This window comes from Cupressus sempervirens, chromosome 9 (genome assembly GCF_028749045.1).
Source record: "Cupressus sempervirens isolate cs-2001-9-10 chromosome 9, ASM2874904v1, whole genome shotgun sequence".
Classification (NCBI taxonomy): domain Eukaryota; kingdom Viridiplantae; phylum Streptophyta; class Pinopsida; order Cupressales; family Cupressaceae; genus Cupressus; species Cupressus sempervirens.
In genome coordinates, this window is record NC_143126.1 from 534,032,783 (window position 1) to 534,059,162 (window position 26,380).

The 26,380-nt window shown below is 34.7% G+C and overlaps 1 protein-coding gene across 1 annotated transcript in view; it reads right to left on the reverse strand.

Annotated features, from left to right (window-relative positions):
• LOC149539695 (ADP-ribosylation factor GTPase-activating protein AGD3-like) overlaps positions 1 to 26,380 on the reverse strand; it is a 60,797-nt gene that overhangs the window by 29,133 nt on the left and 5,284 nt on the right. The window contains exons 3-15 of the mRNA XM_089800913.1: positions 20,358 to 20,458; positions 17,626 to 17,696; positions 17,388 to 17,450; positions 11,403 to 11,447; positions 10,752 to 10,817; positions 6,541 to 6,588; positions 6,285 to 6,380; positions 6,083 to 6,124; positions 5,251 to 5,463; positions 1,066 to 1,200; positions 682 to 912; positions 477 to 563; positions 23 to 364 (exon numbers count right to left, since the gene is read on the reverse strand). Coding sequence (XP_089657039.1) covers positions 23 to 364; positions 477 to 563; positions 682 to 912; positions 1,066 to 1,200; positions 5,251 to 5,463; positions 6,083 to 6,124; positions 6,285 to 6,380; positions 6,541 to 6,588; positions 10,752 to 10,817; positions 11,403 to 11,447; positions 17,388 to 17,450; positions 17,626 to 17,696; positions 20,358 to 20,458 — 1,540 coding nt within the window. The remainder of the gene's footprint in view (positions 1 to 22; positions 365 to 476; positions 564 to 681; positions 913 to 1,065; positions 1,201 to 5,250; positions 5,464 to 6,082; positions 6,125 to 6,284; positions 6,381 to 6,540; positions 6,589 to 10,751; positions 10,818 to 11,402; positions 11,448 to 17,387; positions 17,451 to 17,625; positions 17,697 to 20,357; positions 20,459 to 26,380) is intronic.

The following is a 26,380-nucleotide window of genomic DNA, read 5'->3' on the forward strand; positions in this document are numbered from 1 at the left end:
CCAAGCAGGGACTGAATCTAACCTTGGAGATATGTACACCAAGGTTGCGGTGAACCCCAGAGCATTCAATGCAAAGCAAAATACCCAGATTCAGCGAGGCCCAATCTGGTTCAGAAGAACCACAATCTGCACATACATCATTTCCAGGAACTTTCCTTAACAATTCAAGAGGACTTTCCTGCTTTCCATGTGTCCTGCACCCATGCAAACCTCTACCAGAATGATCACAAAAGCCTGTAGCAGAACACCTTTGCACTCCATTTTCATCATGTATGGTATGATCAAAATCAGAAGAACTGCACAAGGAGCTGCTCTCGCTTGCAGTGCGATGATGCCCACTGCTCATTGGACTAAATGGAAGCCTCTGAGAGCCAATCGAAACTGTTATGTTAGAAAATGCATTTTAAAAGATCTCAAATTTGAGGCATTAAAAATAATATAGTTGTGAAGCGTAATATAGAACAAAAAGTCCTAACCTGATCTGGTAACTGAGAACTCAAAAGTGAAGCGATGACTCCTGTTATTTTTTCAATCCAGTCCATACGATCCATCGCATTCTCTGCCTGCATATCGCAGAGCACAATCCAAACCCACAATAATAGACATGAAAAATGTATCAAATTGCCGTTTGTGGGGTTTCAATCCAAAGATAGTTTTAACAGCATACATTAAACAACACACCTGGAGAGTGTATTTCTTTCTTGGAGAAACTATCGTGAAACAAAACCGCAGATCAGTCTGTTCTGCATCCACCTTAATGGTTGATGTAAGTAGATTAACAGTATGGTGTGCAACGGACCTCTCATCTTGCGATGCTCCATGGTGATGAGAGGAAAGCAACCGACCAAATAAACCAGATACATGATCAGTTCCATGATGACCTTTTTTAAGAGAATGCTTGCTGGCATTACCCTGCAAAACAGATCCATCAATCAAAAAATGGGAATGATAAACATGTAAATTTCCTTATCTCAAAATTTAAGATGGACATCACAAATCCAGTATATCCTCACCCCTAAAATTTAGAATCAAATACCAGAAATTCAGTGGCCTTAATTGTCTTACAGTTTGCTTGCCCAACTGTTGTTTGCGGTAATAATACAACATTCCACGACTATCAAGAACAAAGAATCTTCTCTTCCAGTCTCCCCTTAAATTTGAAGAACGCTTTGAAAGGTAGCCTTGCCTAATTGTTTGGACCTGAAATACATGGCAGAAACTAGTAACCATCAGTTTAAAATACATATCAAAAATATCCCAGCTGACAACAATAAGCTGTAATATAAGTTGCTGGTTTGTGTTTGGGTTCAGATTTGGGCTCAAGGGCCCCATTTGCCATTACAGCAAAATTTTGAAATGGGTTTGGGTTCACTGGTATTAAAATGATGTAAAAAAAATTATATGTATGTCTGTGTGTACACACACGTGCAGCCTAGAAACATGAATTAAGATTACAAAATCATATGGTATGATATAAACAACAAAAACACCATAAACTTGTAATCATATATATCCGTAAAGCCCCCCAATAGATTTGAAACTAAATTTTAATATAGTCTAATGTATCATATATTAAAATTAATATATTTATTTTTGTACTTATTAAATTAAAATTATTAAAAATATAGATAGTTTTTTAATATTGATAACATATTTATAATTTGAAAATTTGAAATAACACATACAAAAACTAGAGTAAAATTATTTGTGTGTAAAATGCCTATGGGTGTAAATTTGAATGACAGCATTTTAAGTGACGAAGTTTCTTCAATACAATATATGAATGTAATATACCTCTAGACAAAATAATATATTAAACCCACCCATTAAACTTGTAGTTCCAACTGCCAATTTATACCATCTTGACAAAGAATTATCTTGTTAAACCTATTATTCACATTAAACCTATAGTTCCAATTGCGATTTCCTTGTGAGAGATATGGCAATGCTTATGCCTTCTATATACGAGAGCAAAAGCATTTAAAATTCCATTGTCAATGCCATAACATACTGATATTGTAATCACCTAAAAATGGTCATCTAGACTATTAGCGCCCTTCTCAACATTTTGGCTACATTATTTAATCATTGCCTAGGCCAAATCGCTAAAAATCAATTTCCTTGATTTTAACCTATAGTTTGACTATAATATCCCAAGTCCATATTTGATTAAAAGAACATGTCCCCTTTTAAATTAAATAAAAGACCCCATTCTTCTAACCCAATCAATGTGCAAACATAAAGTCTTTTTCATATTTACAAATTAAAAGAAAAGACTTTCTCATATGAAAAGTCAACTCTCTATCATTGGTTGACTTGATCTTGCACATGGAACATGCCAAAAGTCAACCCCCACAATTGATCATCCACTTTTTGATCTTGATCTCAACCGTCCGTACACCTTTAAAAGAGAGATCTCTCTCCCTCTCTAAGGATTCTAATTTTGAGCTATTGTTATGCTGCAAGTTTCTTGACAGGTTTCCTTGGAGCTTTGTGGAGAACTTCTTACTTCTTGTCTCATTCTTGCATTATCATCCCCATTCTAGTTTAGATGCATATGCAATAGTTTAGCTTCCTTTTACAATAGCTTAGATCACCTAGTTTAATTAAAATGGTTGTAACACTCTCATTTTGCTTAGCTTAGTTGCATTGTGCATTTCATTCTAGTTTAGCTTCATCTCTTGCATTGCATGTTGTAGAGTCCTTTTGACATTGGCACTATTGCTCTTGTCTAAGGAATCTCCTGTTGCATGGTTTACTAGCAAGGGTTGTGTCTCTAAGGGTCAACTAAGAACTCTTTATATGCTTATGCATACACCTTTGCATTGCATAGATAGGGAGCTGGTGCAGGAGCACCCACATAAAGTATTTAGGTCAAAGTTTTATATAAAGTATTTAGGTCAAGTTTTATGTATTTAGGTCAAGTTTTATGCATGAGCCGACTTGAGAAATTTATCTTGATTTTATCATTAGGATAAGATAATTTTCTTGAGATTTATACAAATCATTGTGGGGTCATTCTTCCCAATTCTATACTGGTCTAGAATTTTCTATTTTGTAATAATCTAGAATTTTCCGTAGGCCGTCTTAGCAAGTATAAATAGAGTTTTAGGTTTAGGTTTAGGTCAAGCTTGAGAGCAAAGTTTCTGGAAACAAAGTTACAAAGAGAAGAAATCTACAGGAGGAGCTAATGTAGGTACTATTCATTTGATAAATTAAATAGAAGAATTTTATAACCTATCTCTTGCTCGTGCTAGTTCCTATTGCTATTGTGTTTGCTTCCGTTGTGTTTTACCTCTGCATCATTTTTGGTATCAGAGCTTGGGGAAAGCTCCTAAGGCGCTTGGAAAAAGCTTGGGGAAAGCTTTTAGCTTCTAAGGTGAATTGGATTTTGTGTCAAGTTGAGGAAAGAACCTGTAAGTGTGGCCAAAAGACTAGGTTGAGTGGAGAGAACCTAGATAGGAGACAATGACCACAAGAGAAGATTTATCTCATGATTAGAAGATACTTTTAGATGTATGGGTTTCATATTGTAATTTTCAGAAAAAGAAAAGAGAGAAAGAGAAAAGAAAGAAAAGAGAAGAGGAAGCTAGAATGAATCAAGAGATAGAGGAGAAAATGAGATTCCTAATGAGGGAACTTAAAAAAGGGGAAGAAAATTTAGCGAGACTAAAAGAGGAGTTGAAAAAAAAAATGGAAAAAGAAAATAGTGATCTAGAGAAACAATCCTTTGAGATTACAGAAGCTTGTGAAGATGGAATAGAGAACTCGGTTGCCATTGAAGAGAAGATTTGTCCATTGGAAGGACAAAATGAACAAATTGATGCTAATATAAAAAGTTTGCAGCAAATAGTTGTTGATGAACCTGATGATAAAAAGGTTCTTAAAGATAGGAAAGAGGTTGAAGTGGTACTTGTTGATGAGTCTTATGATGCAAAGGTTCATAAAGATGAAAAAGAGGTGGATGTGTTGGTTCTTGATGGAACCAAGAGATGGCATTTGAGGGTAAGAAAGAAAGTGGTATGGCCTATCAAAAGGATAATAGTTGCAGCAAGGAAGAAGATTTGTGATGAAGCTACGAGGATAGATAAGGATCAAATAGTGATGAATTTGTCTCCAAGCATGGAGATATTGCAGCATAAAGACATTGATAAAAAGGATGCAAAGGTTCCTAAAGTGAACCAAATTGATGAATTCATATATGATGAGGTCCCATTTCCTTTTTCTAATCCATTTATTGTAGGTTTGTAGGAGTTCTATCTAAGTTCTTATGTGGAAGAGGTTTATGAAAATATGAAAGTTGACTTGGGTACTTGTCAAGAGTACAAACAACAAATACCACAGAATTGGAAGACAAGAAAGAGGAAGGCAAATCCAAGGGACTTGGATTCTATTGTCCCAGGGAGTATGGTGCAGGAGCACCCACATAAAGTATTTAGGTCAAAGTTTTATATAAAGTATTTAGGTCAAGTTTTATGTATTTAGGTCAAGTTTTATGCATGAGCCGACTTGAGAAATTTATCTTGATTTCGTCATTAGGATAAGATAATTTTCTTGGGATTTGTACAAATCATTGTGGGGTCATTCTTCCCTATTCTATACTGGTGTAGAATTTTCTATTTTGTAATAATCTAGAATTTTCCGTAGACCGTCTTAGCAAGTATAAATAGAGTTTTAAGTTTAGGTTTAGGTCAAGCTTGAGAGCAAAGTTTCTGGAAACAAAGTTACAAAGAGAAGAAATCTGCAAGAGGAGCTAATGTATGTACTGGTCATTTGATAAATTAAATAGAAGAATTTTATAATCTATCTCTTGCTGGTGTTGGTTCCTATTGCTATTGTGTTTGCTTCCGTTGAATTTATCTCTGCATCAAGAGCTCTAAGCCGAAATTAAAGCATTCCAATCTATGGAATACCTTGTATAGAAGGGTTTTGAGAAGTGCACTTTCTTAGTGTACAGATATAACATTTGACATGAAGTGTCTCCCGTTTGTGCCCCATGACTTCGTCTTAATGGCCACATGTCCACAGGCGAATCCCAAAATAAACGCCAAACAGGTTTGAACCGAACCCAATTTGGGTCATAAACCCCACAAACCCAGTAAGATAGATTGTAATGGTGCTCCTAGTCTATTCTAAGTCACCAATTCAAGATATTCTTATTTTATTATGATCTACACAATATAAATACCCGAATTGAATCAAATGGGGGGAAAGAGTTAAGATGGAGTTAATAACATACTAGTGAATTACCTTTCCCTTTGTAGTTGATTGCATTGCAGCTTCAATCATCTTGTGTGAGCTTCTTCCAACAGCCTGTATACCATCCCCTGTTGGAGAATCTGCATCACTGAAAGAACATCGACTTTCACGATCTATTTGTCTCTTAAATTCCTGCATTCGCTCTGCAAGAGCTGCTTGCTCATAATTTGTCCTCTCTCTTGACTGCTGTGCATATGCCAATACCTGATCAAAATAATCAAATAGAATTTTCAGAGTTTCTAGAGCCATTGTAGAAAAGTCAGATGCTAGACAGCACATATAATAAAAACTAATAAAAAGGGGTGAGAGCTGAGCAGCAAGATCAAAAAAAGAAAGCAAAAAGCATAAAAATTGAGAAAATGACAGCAGAGATATGATTACAGGCTAATGCAATCAGCAGCTGAATAGACACAAAGTGAGAAGTCCAAATGCTATATAAAATGATAGGAGTCTAATTGCTTGTGTAATACAACCAAAGGTTCAAAACAGGAAGGTGACTAAATCTACACCCCATAAGCATCAATCGAGTGAGAACCAATTACAAAAAGAAAGATGTCTATCAGGCAGTTCAAATTATCATGTTTGCCATATAAGCACCTTGGGAAACATCAAAAGAAGAATTCCAAGAAAAGTAACTTATATTTCTAATACCCCAAGGTTGAAAAGATAGATGTTTTCAATCTGCTACTCCATTTGTTCAAAATCAAATAACAAATCATTAAAAATGTTTATATTTCTCTTAAATAACATTTAAAGATACAAAACTTCAAGTCAGATTAAGAACTAGATAAGATTTTCAGAAAGCAAGTAATGGAAAGGTAACCTGGTGAATATAAGGCTCCATCTGGTGCAGTAACTCATAACCCTGATAATGTGCCAGGCCCAGGATCAAAACACACTTAGCATCGACTTAAATGAACAAACCAAACACAGGAAACAATATTCTCCTGCTGGAAACCTTACTTGAGAAAAACGTTATAAAAGTAAATCTCTAAGTTTACAGAGGAAGCCGAGGAGGCCCATACCTGCTTGAAATAACGTAGATGGGCATCCATTGTTCCACTAACTGCCTCCAAGAATTCAAACTTTTTCTTGGCCTCAATATTTGAAAGAGTGGTCACCTGATTCACATAAAGATACAATCAAGATTTTGTAAATCCTAATAAAAAATAACTCCACAGATAAAATAGAAATAATCAAACAAATGATCATATGTGAAAAACTAACAGGTTGCAGCCCATTTTAGAAAATTACAAGATAAGTGAATATATTCATACATACTAGGTTGAAGCGAGCTTGCTCAAATGCTGACCTTGCATGACGTAGTTCCTGCAGTAAGGATAACAGAAATTCAGCTCTTATGCATGTGGAAAACTACTGATCCTAATAAGCTGCTTGATCACAGCTATAAAGAATGTGAAAGTTGCATACAGTTGTTGCCAATTATCAGTACTAGGCAGATGCATGTCATAGAGAGATCATTCTCAGTCTCTAAAAGCCTGGAATAAAATGATCTAGATTAGCATTTCAATTGTATTTGTGCCTGTGTCTCTCTCCATATGTGTGTGTAGGTGAATGTATGTGTGACTGTGTCTATGTCTGTCTCTGTGCATGTATTCATTTCTCTCTATGCTAGTCGACATTCTAAGCTTGGCATTTATTTTTAAAATATATTTTTTCACTTAGCATCATAGTCAGTAACAAAGTTCAAAGCAAAAAAATCTGATCTTGATTGGTGACAATAACAATGGTGAGTTTCAAGGAGATCAACTGAAAAATATTTAATAACATCCACATGAGAACATGTAGTCGGTGGGACCAAGAGCAGCAGCAAAAGAGAATTCTGCCAAAACAACCACGAGACACAAGGGCTGTTCTAGAAGCACAATCAAATTTTCCACCCTCATAATCTCAAATCTTCTAGTGCGGATCTGTATGGTCTCCTTAAATAAAGCTAAGCAGTTAGGGGTCAGGTTATCTCCGTAATTGATTTAGATGTTTATTGTAAGTTGTGCACTCCATGACAGAGTGTCATACTATCCCAACCACTCACCTGTTGCAAAATGCACATATCCTCATTTCCCACTCTTCCTTAGATATTTTCCATCTACAAATCTCAGAGCAAAGATGATGCAGTCCAGTCCTCAACTAGGCAATTAATATCTTCAGTTCCACTTAAAATCTATGTCTGTCTCTGTGCATGTATTCATTTCTCTCTATGCTAGTCAACATTCTAAGCTTGGCATTTATTTTTAAAATAAATTTTAACACTTAGCATCCTAGTCAGTAACAAAGTTCAAAGCAAAAAATTCTGTTCTTGATTGGTGAAAATAACAATGGTGAGTTTCAAGGAGATCAACTGAAAAATATTTAATAACATCCACATGAGAACATGTAGTCGGTGGGACCAAGAGCAGCACCAAAAGAGAATTCTGCCAAAACAACCACGAAACACAAGGGCTGTTCTAGAAGAACAATCAAATTTTCCACCCACATAATCTCAAATCTTCTAGTGCAGATCTGTATGGTCTACTTAAATAAAGCTAAGCAGTTAGGGGTCAGGTTATCTCCGTAATTGATTTAGATGTTTATTGTAAGTTGTGCACTCCATGACAGAGTGTCATACTATCCCAACCACTCACCTGTTGCAAAATGCACATATCCTCATTTCCCACTCTTCCTTAGATATTTTCCATCTACAAATCTCAGAGCAAAGATGATGCAGTCCAGTCCTCAACTAGGCAATTAATATCTTCAGTTCCACTTAAAATCTATGCAACTTTTCGCCTCGACTCATGCATTTTAATCATATTCTCCTGTGGCATTAGACTCTCTCACATAGCATGCTTTCTTCAAACCAATTTGTTTTGTCCACACTTCAGTTCTGCATCTTTAAGTTAGTTTTTTATTTCCGTTTTAGTGTTTGGGGCCTAGGCGCTCTTGTAAGCTAATGTCCAATTCAATCATCCATTTGTTGTTCATTTTCATCAATATGTTCTCTTTTGAATATCTTAAAGTCCATACCAACGCCAAAGCTCCCAATGGGAAAAGACATTTTTTAGCCAATAACTTAATGTCTATAAACAATAAATTGACTTTTCAAAGTTGAGGCTGCTCATGATAAAATGCTTTTGGATTCTTTCTATCTACTTCCGTTTGTTAACCAATACCCTGCTGCCCAACTTCACATCTGTAAAGAACTACAATTGGAAAAAAGCATGTTGAAAATGACTTTATTGGTGTTCTAGTCGAATAAGTCGGTGCTTTTTAACTTAGTTTTTTATTTCCTTTTTAGTATTTGGGGCCTGGGCCCTCTTGTGAGCTAATGTCTGATTCACTCATCCATTTGATGTTCATTTTCATCCACATGTTCTCTTTCGAATAACTTGAAGTCCATACCTCCACCAAAGCTCCAATGCCAAAAGGCATTTTTTAGCCAATAACTTAATGTCTATAAAGCATAAATTGACTTTTTGATTTTGAGGCTGCTCATGATGAAATGCTTTTGGATTCTTTCAATCTACTTCCATTTGTTAACCAATACGCTGCTGCCCATCTTCACATCTGTATAGAGATACAGTCGGACAAAAAGCGAGTTGAAAATGACTTTCTTGGTGTTCTAGTCAAATAAGTCAGCACAATCACATGTATGTTGTAGACAGTAAAAAGATTCACATCCCCTATATTCTTTTACGCCTGCATGTCTCAAAACTGAGCGTATAGTGGAAATAGGGTCCAAGATAGTTGAATTCTTCCACTATTTCCAATGAATGTCCTTTGAAAAGGACAGTACATCACTAAATTATTTATTTTTTCTTTGTGAAGAGATCGTGACTTCAGTTTTGTTACTCTCCACTTGCATCCCAACATCCTCACAAACAATTTCCTAACGCCCAAAACTGTTTCTCTCAAACTATGAGATGTTTTTGCAACTAGGATGAGATTATCTACATATAGAGTAACAGTCATACACATTCAGCAAGTTGAAACCTCTGGCCCACTCTCCATCGGCTTTTCCAACTAGTTTTCCAGTTTAGCAGTGTAATACCAGAAAAAAAGGGAGTGAGCCAGCAGCCTTGCTTGGGGCCAATGTTCTTCTGAAGCTTAATGCGTAGTGTTCATTTCCAGTCCTAAAGGACTGAATGAAGATGTGAATAGATTGAAGGAGTAAATTGAACTTTAAACAATAACATATTTGATGAGAATTGGTAGTCAAAGAGGAAAATCCTCTTTGGAGTGAAAGAGAGTCAGATGTGTATACCTCTTAAAGCTAAAAGTTAAATCCCCCAATGGTTTGAGTCAAAAAGTGAAGATACTCTCTGTCAAATGTGTTAATAAACTAAGGCAAGTGTTTCTATCCTTTTCATAACCTGCTGTATCTCTTTTCTTCAGAAATTTCCATTTGGCTTTGAGTATATGTGATACGAGATTGGCCAACTGATTCACTAAGCTTCCAAATCCAGTGGGATAATGGACATTATTGATGCTTATAGAGTCAATTGTTAGAAGGATGCCTATGGAGCTAATCAACTAGAAGCCACTGTGCCCAACAAATACACAATTTAAAGGTCGGGACCCATAACCCCCAAAACTACAATAGGTCAGCAAGGCAATGTCTTGGGGAATAAGATTATATCGCTGTCCACCACAAGTAGCTATCAGATTCAGAGGCTGCAATGATTGTTATTAATTAAGTATCAGATCCACTGTCCCCATGTGAGACAAGCTTCAACGAAAATTCCAAATCATCATTGGAAGAAGAAGTAATATACTGTTCAAGAAAATGGTGAGGCAGAATAAAACAGTTCGCTACTATTGGTGACGATAACCCAAAATTAAAACACAATAGAAAACTGAAAATGGGCACAATAAAAAGTTGTGCGGTTCTTGTTTTTAACAGCTTTCTATTCTTAGAGATATAAACATTTACTAAAGGACTTAGTGTTTCAAGATCCCCAAAAAAGAATGCTTCCTCCTCTCCATAAATTCAAACTAAATTTGTATCAGCTTCTGACCTTTGGTAATCTGCACACTTTGGTCAAACCTTAAATTGAGTCTCTTATTTTACACATCAGAAAAGGGCCCATAGTAGGAAGCATTCCACATGCACACAATGCAGTATAACATGAATTAAATCATTACACTACTATATCATGTGTGTGTCTGATAGAGAGAGAGTGTGCGTTATGCTTGGATGTAATGGAACAAATATAGGCATTTAACATGGCATAAGCTTTTGTGTATTTAGGAAATTATATTGACACATGCCAATAAAACAAATAGACATATTTACAAATTGAAAGACTTCTTTCATCTTTCCAAATAGAAATTTAGACTGTTTATTAATTATGCTTATATGCTAATGGAGCCATCTTGTACTAATTACTATCATTTGTTCAGTATAATTTATTCTTGCCTGTATTAACTCATATAAACCTGCAATATGCCAATATCTCATAGCTGACTGCTTAGACGCAGTGATGATTATTTACCTCCTCGGATTCTGCAACAATGTCCATTTTTGTACTTTTCCTCAAGGAAAGATACTTCTCACGAGCCTGAACAACAAAAATGTCCTTAATATTTTGACACAAAAATAGCTTGTAAAGTAAAATTAGCACGATTAGCCTAAAATAGCATATAAACTACTATTTATTTTATTTATACTTAAATCGCTATGAAACACAATCTCGAGTACATTATAATGGTTCTAATCATGTATGCTCCAAGATACCTTTCAGATGTTCATGTCTCTCCTAATGATTTTCTTAGGTTTTGACATTTAAACTAGCCTACATTTCAATTAATTATCAAGACCCATAGGACCATTATTAAACATCGCAGCTACCAGCAAACTGCTTGTGGATCAACATGAATGTATTTAATAAATGCAATGATTGAAGCCTTTCTGTGTAATGGGACCAGGATGTATTCCCTTATTAAAATATTAGTATGATTATCTTATAAAATTAAGGTGAAATTAGATTACTATATTTCATTTTTTATTTGATACTGAATACAGATTCAAAATACAGAACCAACAGCTAGAAAGCTTTCTTACTCCCTTTTCTGCTATCTGATAAGAGCTAAACCTGAAAACCAATCTACCCCATATAAGAACCAATAAAAAATATATGAGGTACCTGATCATAATGAAGACTAGCTTTGTCAAAGCGCTTGCGGATCTCCTGCATTGCAATTTTCCTGGCTTTGTGAATAACTTCTCCATTCATTCTTCTTTTACAAACTAGAATAATCAAAATAAAGCTATAAAATATATAAACAAAGATATATTAATTAGAAAGTCAAAATAGTTGTACCTCAAATGAAAAAGAATGAGAGTAGTTGATTTTATAAGGATTCAATGTTAGAAAATTATACCATATCAATATCTTTGATGGAATTTGGATCTCTTGGTGTCGAGTAGTTGATTTTATAAGAATTAAATGTTAGAAAATTATACCCTATCAATATCTTTGATGGAATTTGGATCCCTTGGTGTCTTACATGTACATTAGCTTAGAAATTTGATTTAAACTCTAATCTAAAATGACTTGAGCTGTGTAAGTTATTTCAATGCTAAAAGCCAGAGTGAGGGCTAGTAATTAAACATTTCCAACTTTTTGATGTCTTGTATGTACATTAGCTTAAAATTTGATCTAAAATTCCCACTTAAAAATGGCTAGACCAATTTGAGCTATTTCAAAAAGACAAGAATTTGCAAAAACCTAAAATCAGAGTGCCAGCTAGTAATGATATCATTCATTATCTATTGTTAAGTAGCATTTCACAAAACTGTCACCTATCAAAAGATAAATTTGTTTTTTTTTTATTTAAGATTAAAAATGAAATTTGTCTATAAAATAACTCTATGCGATAGTAATCTTAGTTAATCCAAATAAGTATGTTAGCTAAATGGGTCCTCATAATGCAAATAGAGAGTGCTCTCCAGTTTTTAATGCTAGAAGTTTTAGTGATAAAGATTACAAACAAATATGTATCTATCTGTAATTTATTTTCAACTGAGTTGCTTAGGCCCAAGCCTCATAAATGGATTGAGCTTTGCCATTACTCCCTCCCTTAGACTGTGTCATCAAATAAAAAACAAAAAGATTCTACTATACATAAAGTACAAGATAAGATGTATTTTGATTTATTTCATCAAACTTTCCTTGGCTAATATATTATAATAAAGAGAAAGATACAGATAGAGATGAAAAATCAAGAGTTGAGTATAATGTTTGGGAGCAACCCCATCCCAATTCAAAATACAGCTTGAACTAAGTTTTAATAGCATGTGCTATAAAGCAGAGTGATCCAATGACATTCAATGATTCAACTGGAAAGAAAGAACAGTAATGTGCTATGCACAAAAATTACAAGGCACTGATGTCACCCACAGGAGCATGAGACAGAAGATACAGGAAAGCATGTGACCAAATCCAGATAAACCAACAAGAGCAAGTACAAGGTGCATAGATTAGTAGAAAGTGTAAAGCAACAGTAGTTTTCCAAAGGAAGCACACGGAATAGATGCCAAGAGTGCAGCCAAGTGTTTGGGCTTTGGGTTTAGACTTTGGAGTAGCCAATAAAAGAACATCTTATTTGCAAACTGAAGAAAGGCCCCTGCATATTAAAGTATGTGCCTTGAACTTGATAAGATTGATATCCAAATCAATAAAAATGCATTCAAGAAAAGTTACTCAGCTCCAATTTTATGTCAAACTGTCAAGACCAGGCAAACATGTACTGATAGACAGCTATTGTGGGATAACAATTATGTCGAAATGCATATTTGCAAACAAGGTTTGCCCAGTTAATTGCAATTAAGACATTATCAATTATTGTTTATAACATGGTAAAAACAGAAACAAAAAATAACTTTAGAAAATTCAACATAAAACGTTATATTGACATTAACTTAATTTGAAGCAAAATTCTCAGTACTACAAGAGCAGATATCAATTGTGTGTTTGGTCTTCAGAAGCAACAGTAACACATTGATTAGCTAAAAATAAATTGTTTAGTAGGTTGAACTGCATGATTGTATGGAATAATCAAAAAAAGTATGAGAACTTCAACTTCACTGGATATACACATTCAAATTCAAGATGGTTTAAATTAACAGTATACGCTGCTAGGATATACATAAACAGCAGGATATACTTTCAAATAGGAATCGGCAACTATTTATCTGGAACACAAAATGAAATCAGCAATGTAATTGTCACTGACTAAATAAGTATACAAAAAGTGGCAGATGGAACAAGCATGTTTAAGTTATAAGGTTGAGACTGTGAGAGAAGAGTCTGAGAATCAGGATTAAAGATGAAATATAAGAGCTTAAAAATTAGAATCTAGTAAACAATATTGCATTGTGATAATCAAAGAAAAATTCATGTTAACAAATATCAAATAATATACAAGTAGGGAACACACCGACTCACATTTTCACAACAGAAAACTTATTAAGATTATTATTCTAGAGTTCATTTATTACAGATCAAAGGCCAGATTACAGATATTTCCATCAATGCCTTGAACAAAGATAAGAATCAGAGGTTTAAAGGCATATTGTGTATGATGAAGAAAAAAAAGGATCGAAGGGAAATGCCTGAACAGTATATATTTATTTAAGAATTTTATGTCAAGTTTTTACTTGATATTAAATGTCATCACTGTATTTTAGCTCAGTGTACATGCAATAAAATATTGACTTTTATTTCAGTGAACATGGGAATGAGGGAATAGACAAATGAAAGATTTATCTGTTGTATGTTCCTGCATTCAATAGGTCATTATCATAAAACAGATTGTTTGTAGCTCAAGCTCAGAGATAACTAATATAAACATAAACAAAATTTTAAAAATGACAGTAAAAGAAAATTTTCTTGGTTAAGCAAGTGTTACATCCCAATTTTTGACCTAATTTAAAATAAAGCTGTTGAGGTTCACATGAAGTCAGTTGGCAGTTTAATTTGTTATGATCTTGTGAAATGGTAAGATAGTTAGTCGTTATAATTTCAAGTGAAGATGACAAGCTAGTTGATCATTTATCACGAATTCATGGAATTGAGAAGATGGTTAACCATTATGATTATTTATGATTAAATAATTATTATGATAATATAATTTAACTATGGAGAATTTGCTTATAGGAAACACATCGAAGGGGTGGAAGCATTGTCAGAAAAGAATTAGGCACAGGAGCATCACCTTCACTGGGCAGATAGTTTGAAAACCTAGCGACTTGAAACAAGATACATTTGTAAGACCCGCATGAGCTATTTAAATAAATAAATTTAAAAACATAAATAATTGGGTTAAAATATAAAACGTACCTCAAAGGATTTAATATGATCTTTCACCTTATTATTATAATAGATATATTTATATACGTACAAATAGATATAAAAATGAGATGGCACCATTATACTATAATAATTTAATAAAGTAATGTCACTCCATTAATATTTACATGTACATATATAAATATAAGATTATAATAACATACAAATTATGATAATATTCGAATTATAATCTTCCAACTCTATTCTTTTATTTTTAATATTCTTTGTTTTTAACCAATTATCACTTGGCATGATAAATCGATTTAATACTTGGTATTCGAATTAAAACATTTGGAATTTGAATCGGCTATAATCTTTCTTAACTGATAGAAGCCGAGAAGCCATGGCTAGTTCTTTAAGAGAAGCCGTACCAAGACCTCAGATATCATCCTCATTTTTCCTGTTGCGTATCTTATTTTACATTCCAAGCCGAGTTCATACTTTCCAAGTCATGATAAGAGTCGGATTGTTTCAGGCCGACTCACCATGCTTCTGCTACGTTTACTGCATATTCAATCTACTACACCTAGTCATCACCATTATTCCTCACTTCTGCCGGACCCTGTAAATATCCGGATCACATTATAATCACAAGCAGGTGGTGCACTAAGCTGAGCAAGAATACTGGTTGGAGGACGACAGGAGGCCAAGTTCCAATCAAAATCCCAATCGCATACATAATAGGTTACTGTTATTCTTCCGTCATGTATTATACTCCCATCTTTTCTAATTTATGATTCCAATTGTAGTCGGCTAGGTTAAGAAAGACTAACAATAGAACTGAGAATATAATATGAATACTTGCTGATGGCTCTCATGATTTCCATATAGTTCTGTTGATCTTTAATTACTGAATACTACAATCAGCACTAAGAAGTCGAAATGATAGCTGTAGAGTATTGTAATGATTATATAAACCATCACCATTATTTCCAATATCAATGGCATTAACCATGCAGTCTTGATCCATGACATAAAGAACAGAATGCTCTTAAATTCTCTAACACCTAGGATTCACCGGCAATGGAAGCCATGAAATGGTGAAGAGGTGTAAATAAAACAAAATAATCATAATCTTTCAGGCGCCTAGGATTCACCGGCAAAAAAGCCATGAAATTGTGAAGAGGTGGAATGAATCTGCAAGAATGCAGAAGAGAAATCAAATATGATTAAATTAATTGATGAAACAATAAATTCTACACTCTTCAAGAATATCCTTTTCAAATCAAAAATTGTGATAAGCTAGAACATATATGTTATTCATGAATTTGTTGGGAATCAACAGGCAGAGCCGATTGCTCTAAGATCCGAGCACCTAGGATTCACCAACTGTATTAGCCATGGATAAAGTGAAGAGGTGAGATGGAGTCTGCAATGACTCAGAAAATAAAAGTGACATATGATACATTAAAACTAGAATAATATCATTTAATAGCTCATGCATGATCCTATTATTGTAACTCTTGCTGTCAAGTCTAGTGGTGTGGTTAAATACTAGGATGCTCAGTAGATGACAAATGTTTCAAGTCCAATTCCAGATAGGGAGGGCCTTTCTCCTTAGAAATTGTGTGGAGAATAAGTTAAGGTCCGAGGTTGGGTGGTTAAGCTCCAAACAATATGTCACCTCTCCCCAAGTTGTCAGACATACAACAGACAAAGATAAACTATGCATTCAATTGTTGTCAGAAACAGGTGGTTTTACTTTTATAAAGTATATGCAAAAAGAGGGTAAGATTAATTGTGTTTTATCATCATTACAGTTACTTTACTCTTAGTTGCGAGAGATAGATTTATTTGATGGATTGTTATCTCAGTCTTTTATATGAATATTGAATATGAGCATATCTTTTAATCTTAAGTTATTGCCACAATTAAGAAATCGGAAATAAAGGAATGATACAGTGGTATCTGAAGCCCTAGATAAATTTGTGGTATCTGGAGCCCGAATTGATACAGTGGTATATGATGCCCTAAATGATCCAGTGGTAATTGATGCCCTAAATGATACAGTGATATCGATGCCCTAAATGACACAGTGATATCGATGCCCTAACTGATGCAGTGGTTTGTGATGCCCTAATTTTATATGGTGGTATTTAATAGTAATTGTCATTTGATTTTAATATAGCAGTATTGAATGGTAATCGTTATATGATTTTGTTATAGTGGTATTTGTGGACTAATCTGGGTGATTGCAGAAACATTCTTACAATGATTTATCGGTTCAAATTTCATGATATGTGGATTTAATTACTATAGTAAATTCATTGATGGTGATTTAAGTTCTTAGTTAAGAAAATTTTGCCTAACTGATTTTAACGGTAAATCTCATTCACATGAACATGACTGATATAACTGTCTTCCTATGAAATTGAAGTAATAACTGTATTTCTTTGAGTATGTTAGTTGTTAATTAAGACCCGGGAAAACTGGTTGTTACAGCAAGGCTGCTTTATGTCAATTCATTTTCACATAATTGATTTTCCATAACTCTTCATTGCAATCGTTAAAGTTTTTGAACAAGCTACAAAGCTTCTAGTTCATTAAATGCAGGTCCTCTAACAAATGATTTCTAGCTTCACATAATTATTCAACCACATTATATGTCAATCACTATGCATCAGTTCTAAAGCACTACAGAACATATAATTTATCCTGTCCATGAATATATTATATTATATATATTTGGTAAAAGATTTAGGAAAACTTCCCAAGCCATATGTCAAGCCACAATGCACACTGATCTATACAGAAATTTTTCTGTTCAGTGAATAGTACCTTCACGTCATGTAAATCAATATTCACAAAGTGTATCAGTCTTTCATTCAAGATTTGCTCCACCTGAAAAAAGAAAATATGTTGATTCTGTTGAATAGTAAACAAAATGTTTACAACAGGAAGAATATTATTTGTCCGAGAAAAAATTAAAAGATTTCACCCTTTCCCCTTATTTCCAGATGTCCAATACAGGTACAGTAGTACTAATTTTTCTACAGTAAAAGATAGCATTAAGTACCTGGGATCGAAGAAGTTCTTTATATGTCCCAATTTCTCGCAAAGCAATGGTATATTTAGTCATCACAGGCCCTGTTGTACACAGAATTGAGAAACTATGACAAACACTACTTTTGAATGTCAAGATGTATGCTAAAGAAGCATCCAATTTCAGTTCTTCTTGCATTTTGAGCCTAAATTAATTGATTAATGTTGCACTCTTTTACTAAGATAAATGTTAGTGGATTTTATCCTCAATCATATGCACATCAATGGCAGAATCAAAGACATCTACACACACAAATGCCAGAGTGCATGAATTACATGTGACAAAGAAACAACATACTAATACAATCTGAGAATGAAAACAAAAATATGCAAGCCACAACTGCCCCAAGTCTTAGTGATACTTACATTTTGCAATTGCAAATCATCGCCTTAAAACAAAAGTTAATATTTTAAATTTAGTTGTATGGAAATTGTTAGTCTCTGAGGAAATGCTGACAAAAGCTTAGAATGTCAATCATTACACATCTAACAATTGTACAATTAAAATAAAAAACAGTGACAATTGATAGCTCAAAGAAAGCCACAACTACTAACATTTGAAACCCTTACCAAGGTAGATTTGTGGTAGTTGCAACAAGAATATTGATTGACATGTATAGCCAACTTATCATTCTATGTTAGCATTCGATGAGTGGGGATTTTTACAAAACATATAACCATTTCGCCCAAAGGCCTGAGCTTAATTAGTTGAAACATTGGGTTCTGATAATGGAGACCCAAGTTCAAATCCTCATAATGACATCTAAAGTAGGATATCAAGTTGTGACTCTCAGTGTTCATAGGAGGTAGTTTCCTTATAAAAGTGGATTTCTAAGTAGTGACTCTTGGTCTTTTGTAAAGTGATTTCTAATGTGCTTTCTCATAAGAATCTTGTATTGGTCTAATGTTAATGCTCATAAGCAAGATATTTTTAATCGATTATTAATTCAGAAAAAACAATGGTATAACTATTTATGAATGTTGCATGGGTACAGGCCTCAGGGGTACTTGGGTAGTTATGGTACGGGTACGGATATTTTTCAAAATAAGGGACAGGGTACTTGGGTACGTCAATTTTTTTTACTATGATTTAATATTTATAGAAAATCTGAAAATATGGTTCGTGACATTGGGTTTTCGAAACAAGACACATGATAGAGCTTGCAGATGTAATGTGTTGTTTTCAGTTTCAGATTTACAATATTTTGTAACAATAACATATGGTAAAAGTTTAGATGCACAACACAGAAAGCAGACTTTAAACATGAACAAGAAGATCATAAATCATATAACAATGGCATATTGCAAATGATAAACTTCAGACTTGAATAGTGATAAAGTTTACTGTTAATCAGCATTGTATAAAAGTTTCAAAACTGATTATGTATTAAATTAAGCTTGATGAAAAAGCAAGCCGAAAACAAAAAGCGATACAAAATTCAGATATCTTAATCAAGGTCCTTAGCTATAATGCCCTCCACATATAGCTATACTTGGCAACATATACCCGGTGCTTGGGTACATGTACCAGTACCAAGTATGCATCACAAGGATGATGTACCCGTACCCATGCAAAATAGCCATTACACTAGTTATATACACAGACGGAACCTAACATGGCATGTTCATGCTAAAGGCAAAGAACAATAAAGAAGTCATCACTCTCAGGTAAACAGCTAGCAAAATCCTCAAATGCCAATCATCACAAGTAGATAGAAAATAGCAAGAGTTGACAACTGAGAACCAGCCATGATTAATTAATTTTGAAATCCTTGCCAACGTCGATACTAGACCCAATAAAGTGTTGCTGATGACAACAAGAATATTGACCGACACATGTAGCCAACTAATCATCCTGTGTGAGTGGAGGAATGTTGAAAAGGACAGAAAAAATTTCCCTGGCAAAAAGCTGTGCATGTAATTATCCTTTGTATGGAAGAGCCTACTGAAGCCATTACAGGGGAAATTTTCATTTTCTAAGAGCAAAAGAACTGACTGCCACAAGGGAAGAAAACATAATATAAGCATGTGGTCATGTTTGACAGTAAATATTGAGGATCACCTACTATAGTCATGTCCAACAATATTTTGGGCTGCTTAAGGTACTTTCTAATCCACTAGCCACAATATTAAGAATCTGTACCATTAAAGAAAAACTTCCATTGTAAAACTCATATCAGTGCCTTCTGCAACAGCAGAAACTCTAGATCCACTGGCTTAACATTTAACTCGTTAAAGCATTCTTCTTTCCTCATTTTAGACTTAAAAGAGTCACAAGACCAGGATTACTGTCGACAAGATAAGTCAGTTGGCAGTTACTTTGCAAACAGGAACAGGTCAAAATTAGGGGTAAATGATACTAATTTATGGATGAGGTTCTCCAACAGAAGGCTGGAGTGACCACATTACTTCCCCTATAGCTGCAGGTTGATCAAAGAGAACTAGCATACAAACAACATATTCATGTTAATAGTTTATTTATGTGTATTCTTGTGAATATGTGCTTCAACGAAGAAAAATCTGAAACATCAAGTCAAACAAGTTGTTACTTAATAATCTGTAAGCCACGGGAATTTTGAATTTTGGAAATGAAGGAGAAAATCTAATAAAGCATACAAGAAAGGTTACAGATTACATATTGCATGATAAGAGATTTATAAATGGATATATAGTTAATTGAAAGTTTTCATAGTATAGATGAACAACCTCCAAAAGCTATACCAATCGGATCATTATGTCCTCCTCCAAACATTTCAAGAGCACTTGCAAAAGCAATATCTTCATCATATGCTTCTCCCAATCCTTCCCTGAATGCAAAAATAGCAACATTCAACATGTTAACTACATTAGAAAAAAAATTAAAAATCATGAAATAACATTTAGACATTATTATATGCCAATAAAAAGCATCTACATATATCAATGTGTCTTTCGTTCTGTTTCTTGACCACAAAAGATGTTTACAGTTTTGGCATTTAGTTTTATAATTGCTTATGGCAAATTTCATTTCAATATTTCTGTAAGAAATATGCATAGGAGATTAACACATAGAATTCCACAAATTGTTGCTTAATGGGTTCCTTTATTAAAATGAGCTTCTGTCTTCCCAAATTTGACAGAACACCCTTATTTCCCTAAAGCTCAATGACAATGATTATGTCCCTATTAGGAAGAAATCAGCATCTGATCCTAAACACCGTAACGTCTAGCCGACTAACTAATGTCAAACACACCCAGATATCTTTCTCATTTTCAGGTACCCATATTAGCATATTCAATCCATTAATCTCCCGAAGCCCCCCACCCCACCATGCTAATGGCTAGATTGACTATAACACGAATATATAAACAAGTCTCACAAAAAAAACATCTCCCAAAATTTGGAAGCTATCTTGTGTTTCATGGAATTTAGGGTATAGGGACACCAGGACAGTGGGAGATGCATTGCAGGGATCGCACTCCAGATGCCATTTTGATGGGGGACAGCACTTTGTACACACAAACACACACATAGAGAGAGAGAAAGAGAGATTTCTACAAATTTAACAAATATTGAGGAGTACGGCAACAAAAGTAAGACAGTGACAGAAGTGTAACATTAGTGTATAGAATAAAAGCTAAGTAGCCGATTCGCAGGGGGCGTGCCTGGAGGCGGATGTTGATTCGTGCGGAAGCGGATTCTGATTCGAAGACCCCGTGGATGCACCCAAGTCCCCTAGATGCATTGCCCAATGGATACGATTCTGGGAACCCTGCATGCGCTTCTTGGACACATCCACAGGGCCTTTGTGTGCCTCAATGAGCATATGCACACTCAAATGTTGATTTGACGTTTTTGGGGAAAAAATAACTTGAAGCATTTGAGAACATGTGCTTCATAACTTTTTTCTTTCTTTTTTTCTGGTCCAAAACCCTAAAAGGGCCCTAATAGAGGCCATTCATTCTTTTTTCATCTCATTTTGTTTGCAGCAAGGTCTCCATTTTGGCATTTTTAAGGCAAGATGATTATTTTTGAAGAGTATCATTCGTAGGGTGTCAAATAGCTTCCATAGTGGAGATCTAGGTGTTATAGTAAACATTTGATCCCATTCTCGAGTCCTTTAATGATTTTCTTGAGATTTTGATGAATGTTTTCAAGTTTGAGAAGAAATTTTTCAAGTTTTATTCAAATGTTTAAAGAAATAAAGAAACAAGTTTAGCTCATTTTTTAGACTTTTGTATCTTTTTTTACACTTGCATGATTGATGTTCATAGTTTTTTTCTAATTTAAATTTATTTAATTTCTTATAATCAATTTAAATTTATTTTCTCTAATTAAATATATTTTATTTATTATGTTTATAATAGCGAGAAATTAGATTATATTGTGCAAGAATGGCTGCCAACGGTAGTCAAAGTTCAATCGGACGGCAAGGAGTAGATAAATTCAAAATTCATGTAGGATATCCTTTTATGGAGACATACCACAAGAATAACATGGGTTTCAGGAGGTGGGTCATATCTTTGGAAGTGTAATGTATGTGATAGTTAAAAACCATTCAAAGCTCATATCCTCAGGTCAAACTTCATTTTATGGGGTCATGTTGGTAAAGGAATAGGAATGTGCTAAAACAAAGATGGGAAGGGGGTGTCTGATGCACAAATAGTAGGATATATAAAAGAACAAAAGCATACTGATAAATTAGTTAGAATATCAAAACAATCTTCTTAACATCCATCCAGAAAGAGAAAAACAATGTGATTGCCCACTGAACTAGTTGTTTCCTCCAAACATCCATTCTTGCAAGTACATGTATTGGAAGAGGAAGAGGAAGACGTAGAAATTACCACCTACAAAAGAGGTCCATTGAACACGACATTTAAAATGGAGACAAGAGAGCTTAATGATCAAGCCACTGAACAATGCCTCTATGCTAATAGAATTTCTTTCAACTTGGTGAGATCACCATATTGGATGGAGACGATGGCAGTCATATAGCATTGGCTGATTACACAAGTCTCGATTATGAAAAGATGTACATCACCTTATTGCAAAAAGAGAGGACTTCTATAGAGAGATGTTTTCAACCAATTAGAAAATTTTGGAAAATTCTGGGTGTTTTTATTGTTTATGATGGATGGAAAGATACAAAAAACAAGCCATGGCTTTATGTGAATGCTTTGTCCCCCAAAGGGTCAATGTTTCTAAGGGCAATTGATTGTCAAGAGGAAGGGACAGATGCAGAATTTATTTCCAGAATTCTCATTGAGGCCATAGAGATGGCGCATAGTGAAAAGTGGACCAAGTGACTATAGAGATTGCCAAAAACTGTCAGGGTGCAAGTGCGGGTGCTTTGGTTGAGGGCCGATATGACCATAACTTTTGGACACCGTACACCATACACTCCCACAACTTGTTCATGGAACAAATTGGAACTCGAAAGATTGGGTGAAACAAATATACCAAGAGGGGAAGGACATATAAAAGTTTGTGATGCACCATCAAATGTCACAATCAATATTCAAATCATTCTCCAAATTGGAATTATTGAAGGTAAAATGTATTTGCTAAATTTGATGGAATTATATTACCAAGAGAAAAGTTATATACAATTTGATAATTGAAAATGACATAAAAATTATACAAATAAACTTGCTTAGGTTGTTAAGACCCAATTTGCATCTCATACTATTGTTATGAGACAACTTGTCAAGGTACAAGGGACGTTGAGCCAAATGGTTATTTCCAACCAATGGGGTGTACGGAAGGATTCACATTTAGAGAGGGGCAGGGCCCAAACGGTCAGGGCATTGGCCTTGGATGATAGTTAGTGGGCTTGTGGGCAATTTGTATTAAATTTCAGCAAGCCTATAATGACTACGCTTCACTTTTCTAATACAGATAAACCTTGTTTAAGGAATGTCTGATTGCTTGGATAAAATGGTAGAGAAGGTAAAACTTGCCAGACAAGAACATGAGAATGACCCCCATAGAATGTGAAACCTTACACAATAAGTGGGAAAGCACCATACATCACCGTTGAGAAAATATGACACTTCATTGCACCTCCTTGCATATGCCCTATCTCTGAGGTCCTACAGCGAGAAAATGCTTACTATGCCAAATATAGTAACACCATATGCAGATAAAGAAGTTGCTAACGGGTGCTATAAAGCTTTTTCAAAGACTCTTCCAAGATGATGAAATGCACAAAAAAGTTAGGACAGAATTTAGCTTATTTGCCTTACGTGCAAAACTTAGTCAAATAGCAATAAAAGACCAAAACGACATGGGAGCTATCACATGGTGGTACCTCTATGGTCAACCATTTAAGCATCTACAAAACCTCTTGCAATCAAGGTCCTCTTTACGTTTTAGGGCTTAACACTTTAATTTGCTTTCATTTTTATGTTTATTATTGTGAACACTGTCTAAGTTACAAGCTCTTCTGCAGCTGAATGGAACTGGAGTGCATACTCCTTTATCCAATCAATGATGTGTAACCAGTTGGGCTCAAAAAAAGCTGAAAACTTGTTTTACATTCATACCAACTTGTGTCTTTTGTCACGTAAGGATCACTACAAGAATGGGCAGCCAAGCTTTGGGATGTAGCCCCTAAGTGTGCCAACTTGGATGCAACCATTCAAAACCCTACTAAAATCATAGATGATGATGATGATAATATCATGACACATGGTGCATTTAGTGCAAGTGGAACCACTTTTAGTTAAAAAGATGTTGAATTTGCAGCAATTGAAGATGATGAGGAATTTTATGAGAATCATTATGATTCTAATTAGTGAATCTTGAATATTGATTAACGAACATTGAATCATGAACAAAATTTTGATTTTGTAATTGTAATGGTTTTCTGATTTGCATTGGAATCATGAACATAGATGTATATGATATAGCTTATTAGTTATTTCAATTTGAAGATTTGTAAACTATCAATTGGCATTTAATGATTATCTTGATCAATGATGAAGTATCATACTATTGAATGATTTGATTTTGAAAAAAAAAAATTGCACTTCTTTGCACGCGCGGGCGCCCACACACACACACACACATATAAATGCATCCAAAAAACCCAGAAAGTAAATTCGCACAGCAGCACACCCAATTCTTGTACCCGCATCTGCACCTGCACCCGAATCAGTAACTTAAATAAAAGTAATCATGACACAAGCAACAGCAATAAATACTAAATATCACAAGGTGAACAAGGCGGTGCTAAATTCACCTCCAAAGTTCAGTGTCCCAGTGGTTGAGAGCTTGATCAGGGCTCTTAGTGGGCTCCTTAACACCCAACCAACCTAGTTGAAACAATAAGGGCTTTGTTTTGGAGTCTTTTGCCATATTTTATACAGTTTCATCAGGAATATTATTATCTTCAATTAAAGGTACCACGGATCTGAAGTGTGTCATAATAGGATTTACCAGTTTCAGTGATTAATAGGTTAAATGCAGAAATGTCATTTGAAACTTATTATTTATTGAGATATAGACAAAGACAACATTTTAACAATCCCAGTAGACACTATTTTTTAGCAACTGATTCATTGAAGCTGTATTTGATGTTGCTTCAGAGTTGTGAAACACAGTTGCAAAAAATGATGCACATTCGCATACTGGAACATTTGGGGGTGAAACTGTTAACTACATAATAATTTTTAATGCAATATTGTTCAGCAATGGCACAATGTTATGAAATCCGCATTACACTATCATATTAGCAAGGTGACTTATACAGTGTAACACCAGTACTGGGGTAAGTCGGGACGCCGGAACAAGTTTCTGGGACGTCCCGAACATGGGCCTCATTTTCAGGACAGTGGAGGGACGGCAACTAAGGGAGGGGTATTGTATTATATACATATAGAACTTGGAAGTGCTAGTTATGAAATGATGTTTCAGTAGAACATACCAAATTAAAATACTTGAAAATAGCAAAATTGCAACATGAACTAGAACCATTGAACATTTGACATGGTAACAAATTACATACCCAATAATAGCATTCAAAAATAGAAATCAAGTACCTATCCCAGCGGCGCCATGGTTGCATAATGGCTAAGGCAGGGGTACTTGGCTACTCAAGTACCCGATGCAGGGACATCTCAAGGACGGATACTTCGAAGTTTGGGAGGGGAGTGTGAGTCCCCGTGTTAAACTGAACTTATATGACTTGCTATATGCAAGAACTATAAATACGCTGTGGCCTTCGGCAGATGGACACATGAGCAATGTAACAGATAAATATAATTGCTGAATATTTAAGGTGTATAGTTGTATTATAAGTAAGTACTAGAAGTGTAACATAAGTTTTAATTAGTGCTGTGTAACTTGCAAGATCTTGACATATGAAATTCTACATTTCATTTTCTCTAGCCACAAGTCTAATTTCAGATATCTGGGAGCTCGTGAACTGCAGCTAATTGTAATTCTGTATGGTAAGATTCCATTTTCTGACACACACACACACAAATATCTTCTAAATTTTAAAATTGGAAAGCACAGCAAGCTCATATAAGAACATCCATTATTTGTTTTTTAATGTCTCGCCTAGCTTCACTGTAGTGAATATCATTGTGAACTTCTTTTTAAAACATTATAAAAAGTATGGCTTCTATCCGCGACGTCCAAACATCCCTAGGATGATCAAGAGATGTCTCAAACAACCATAACCACCTCAGGGCAGCCATAGATTTTTCCTCTCCACATGGTGCATTTCATAAACATTTCG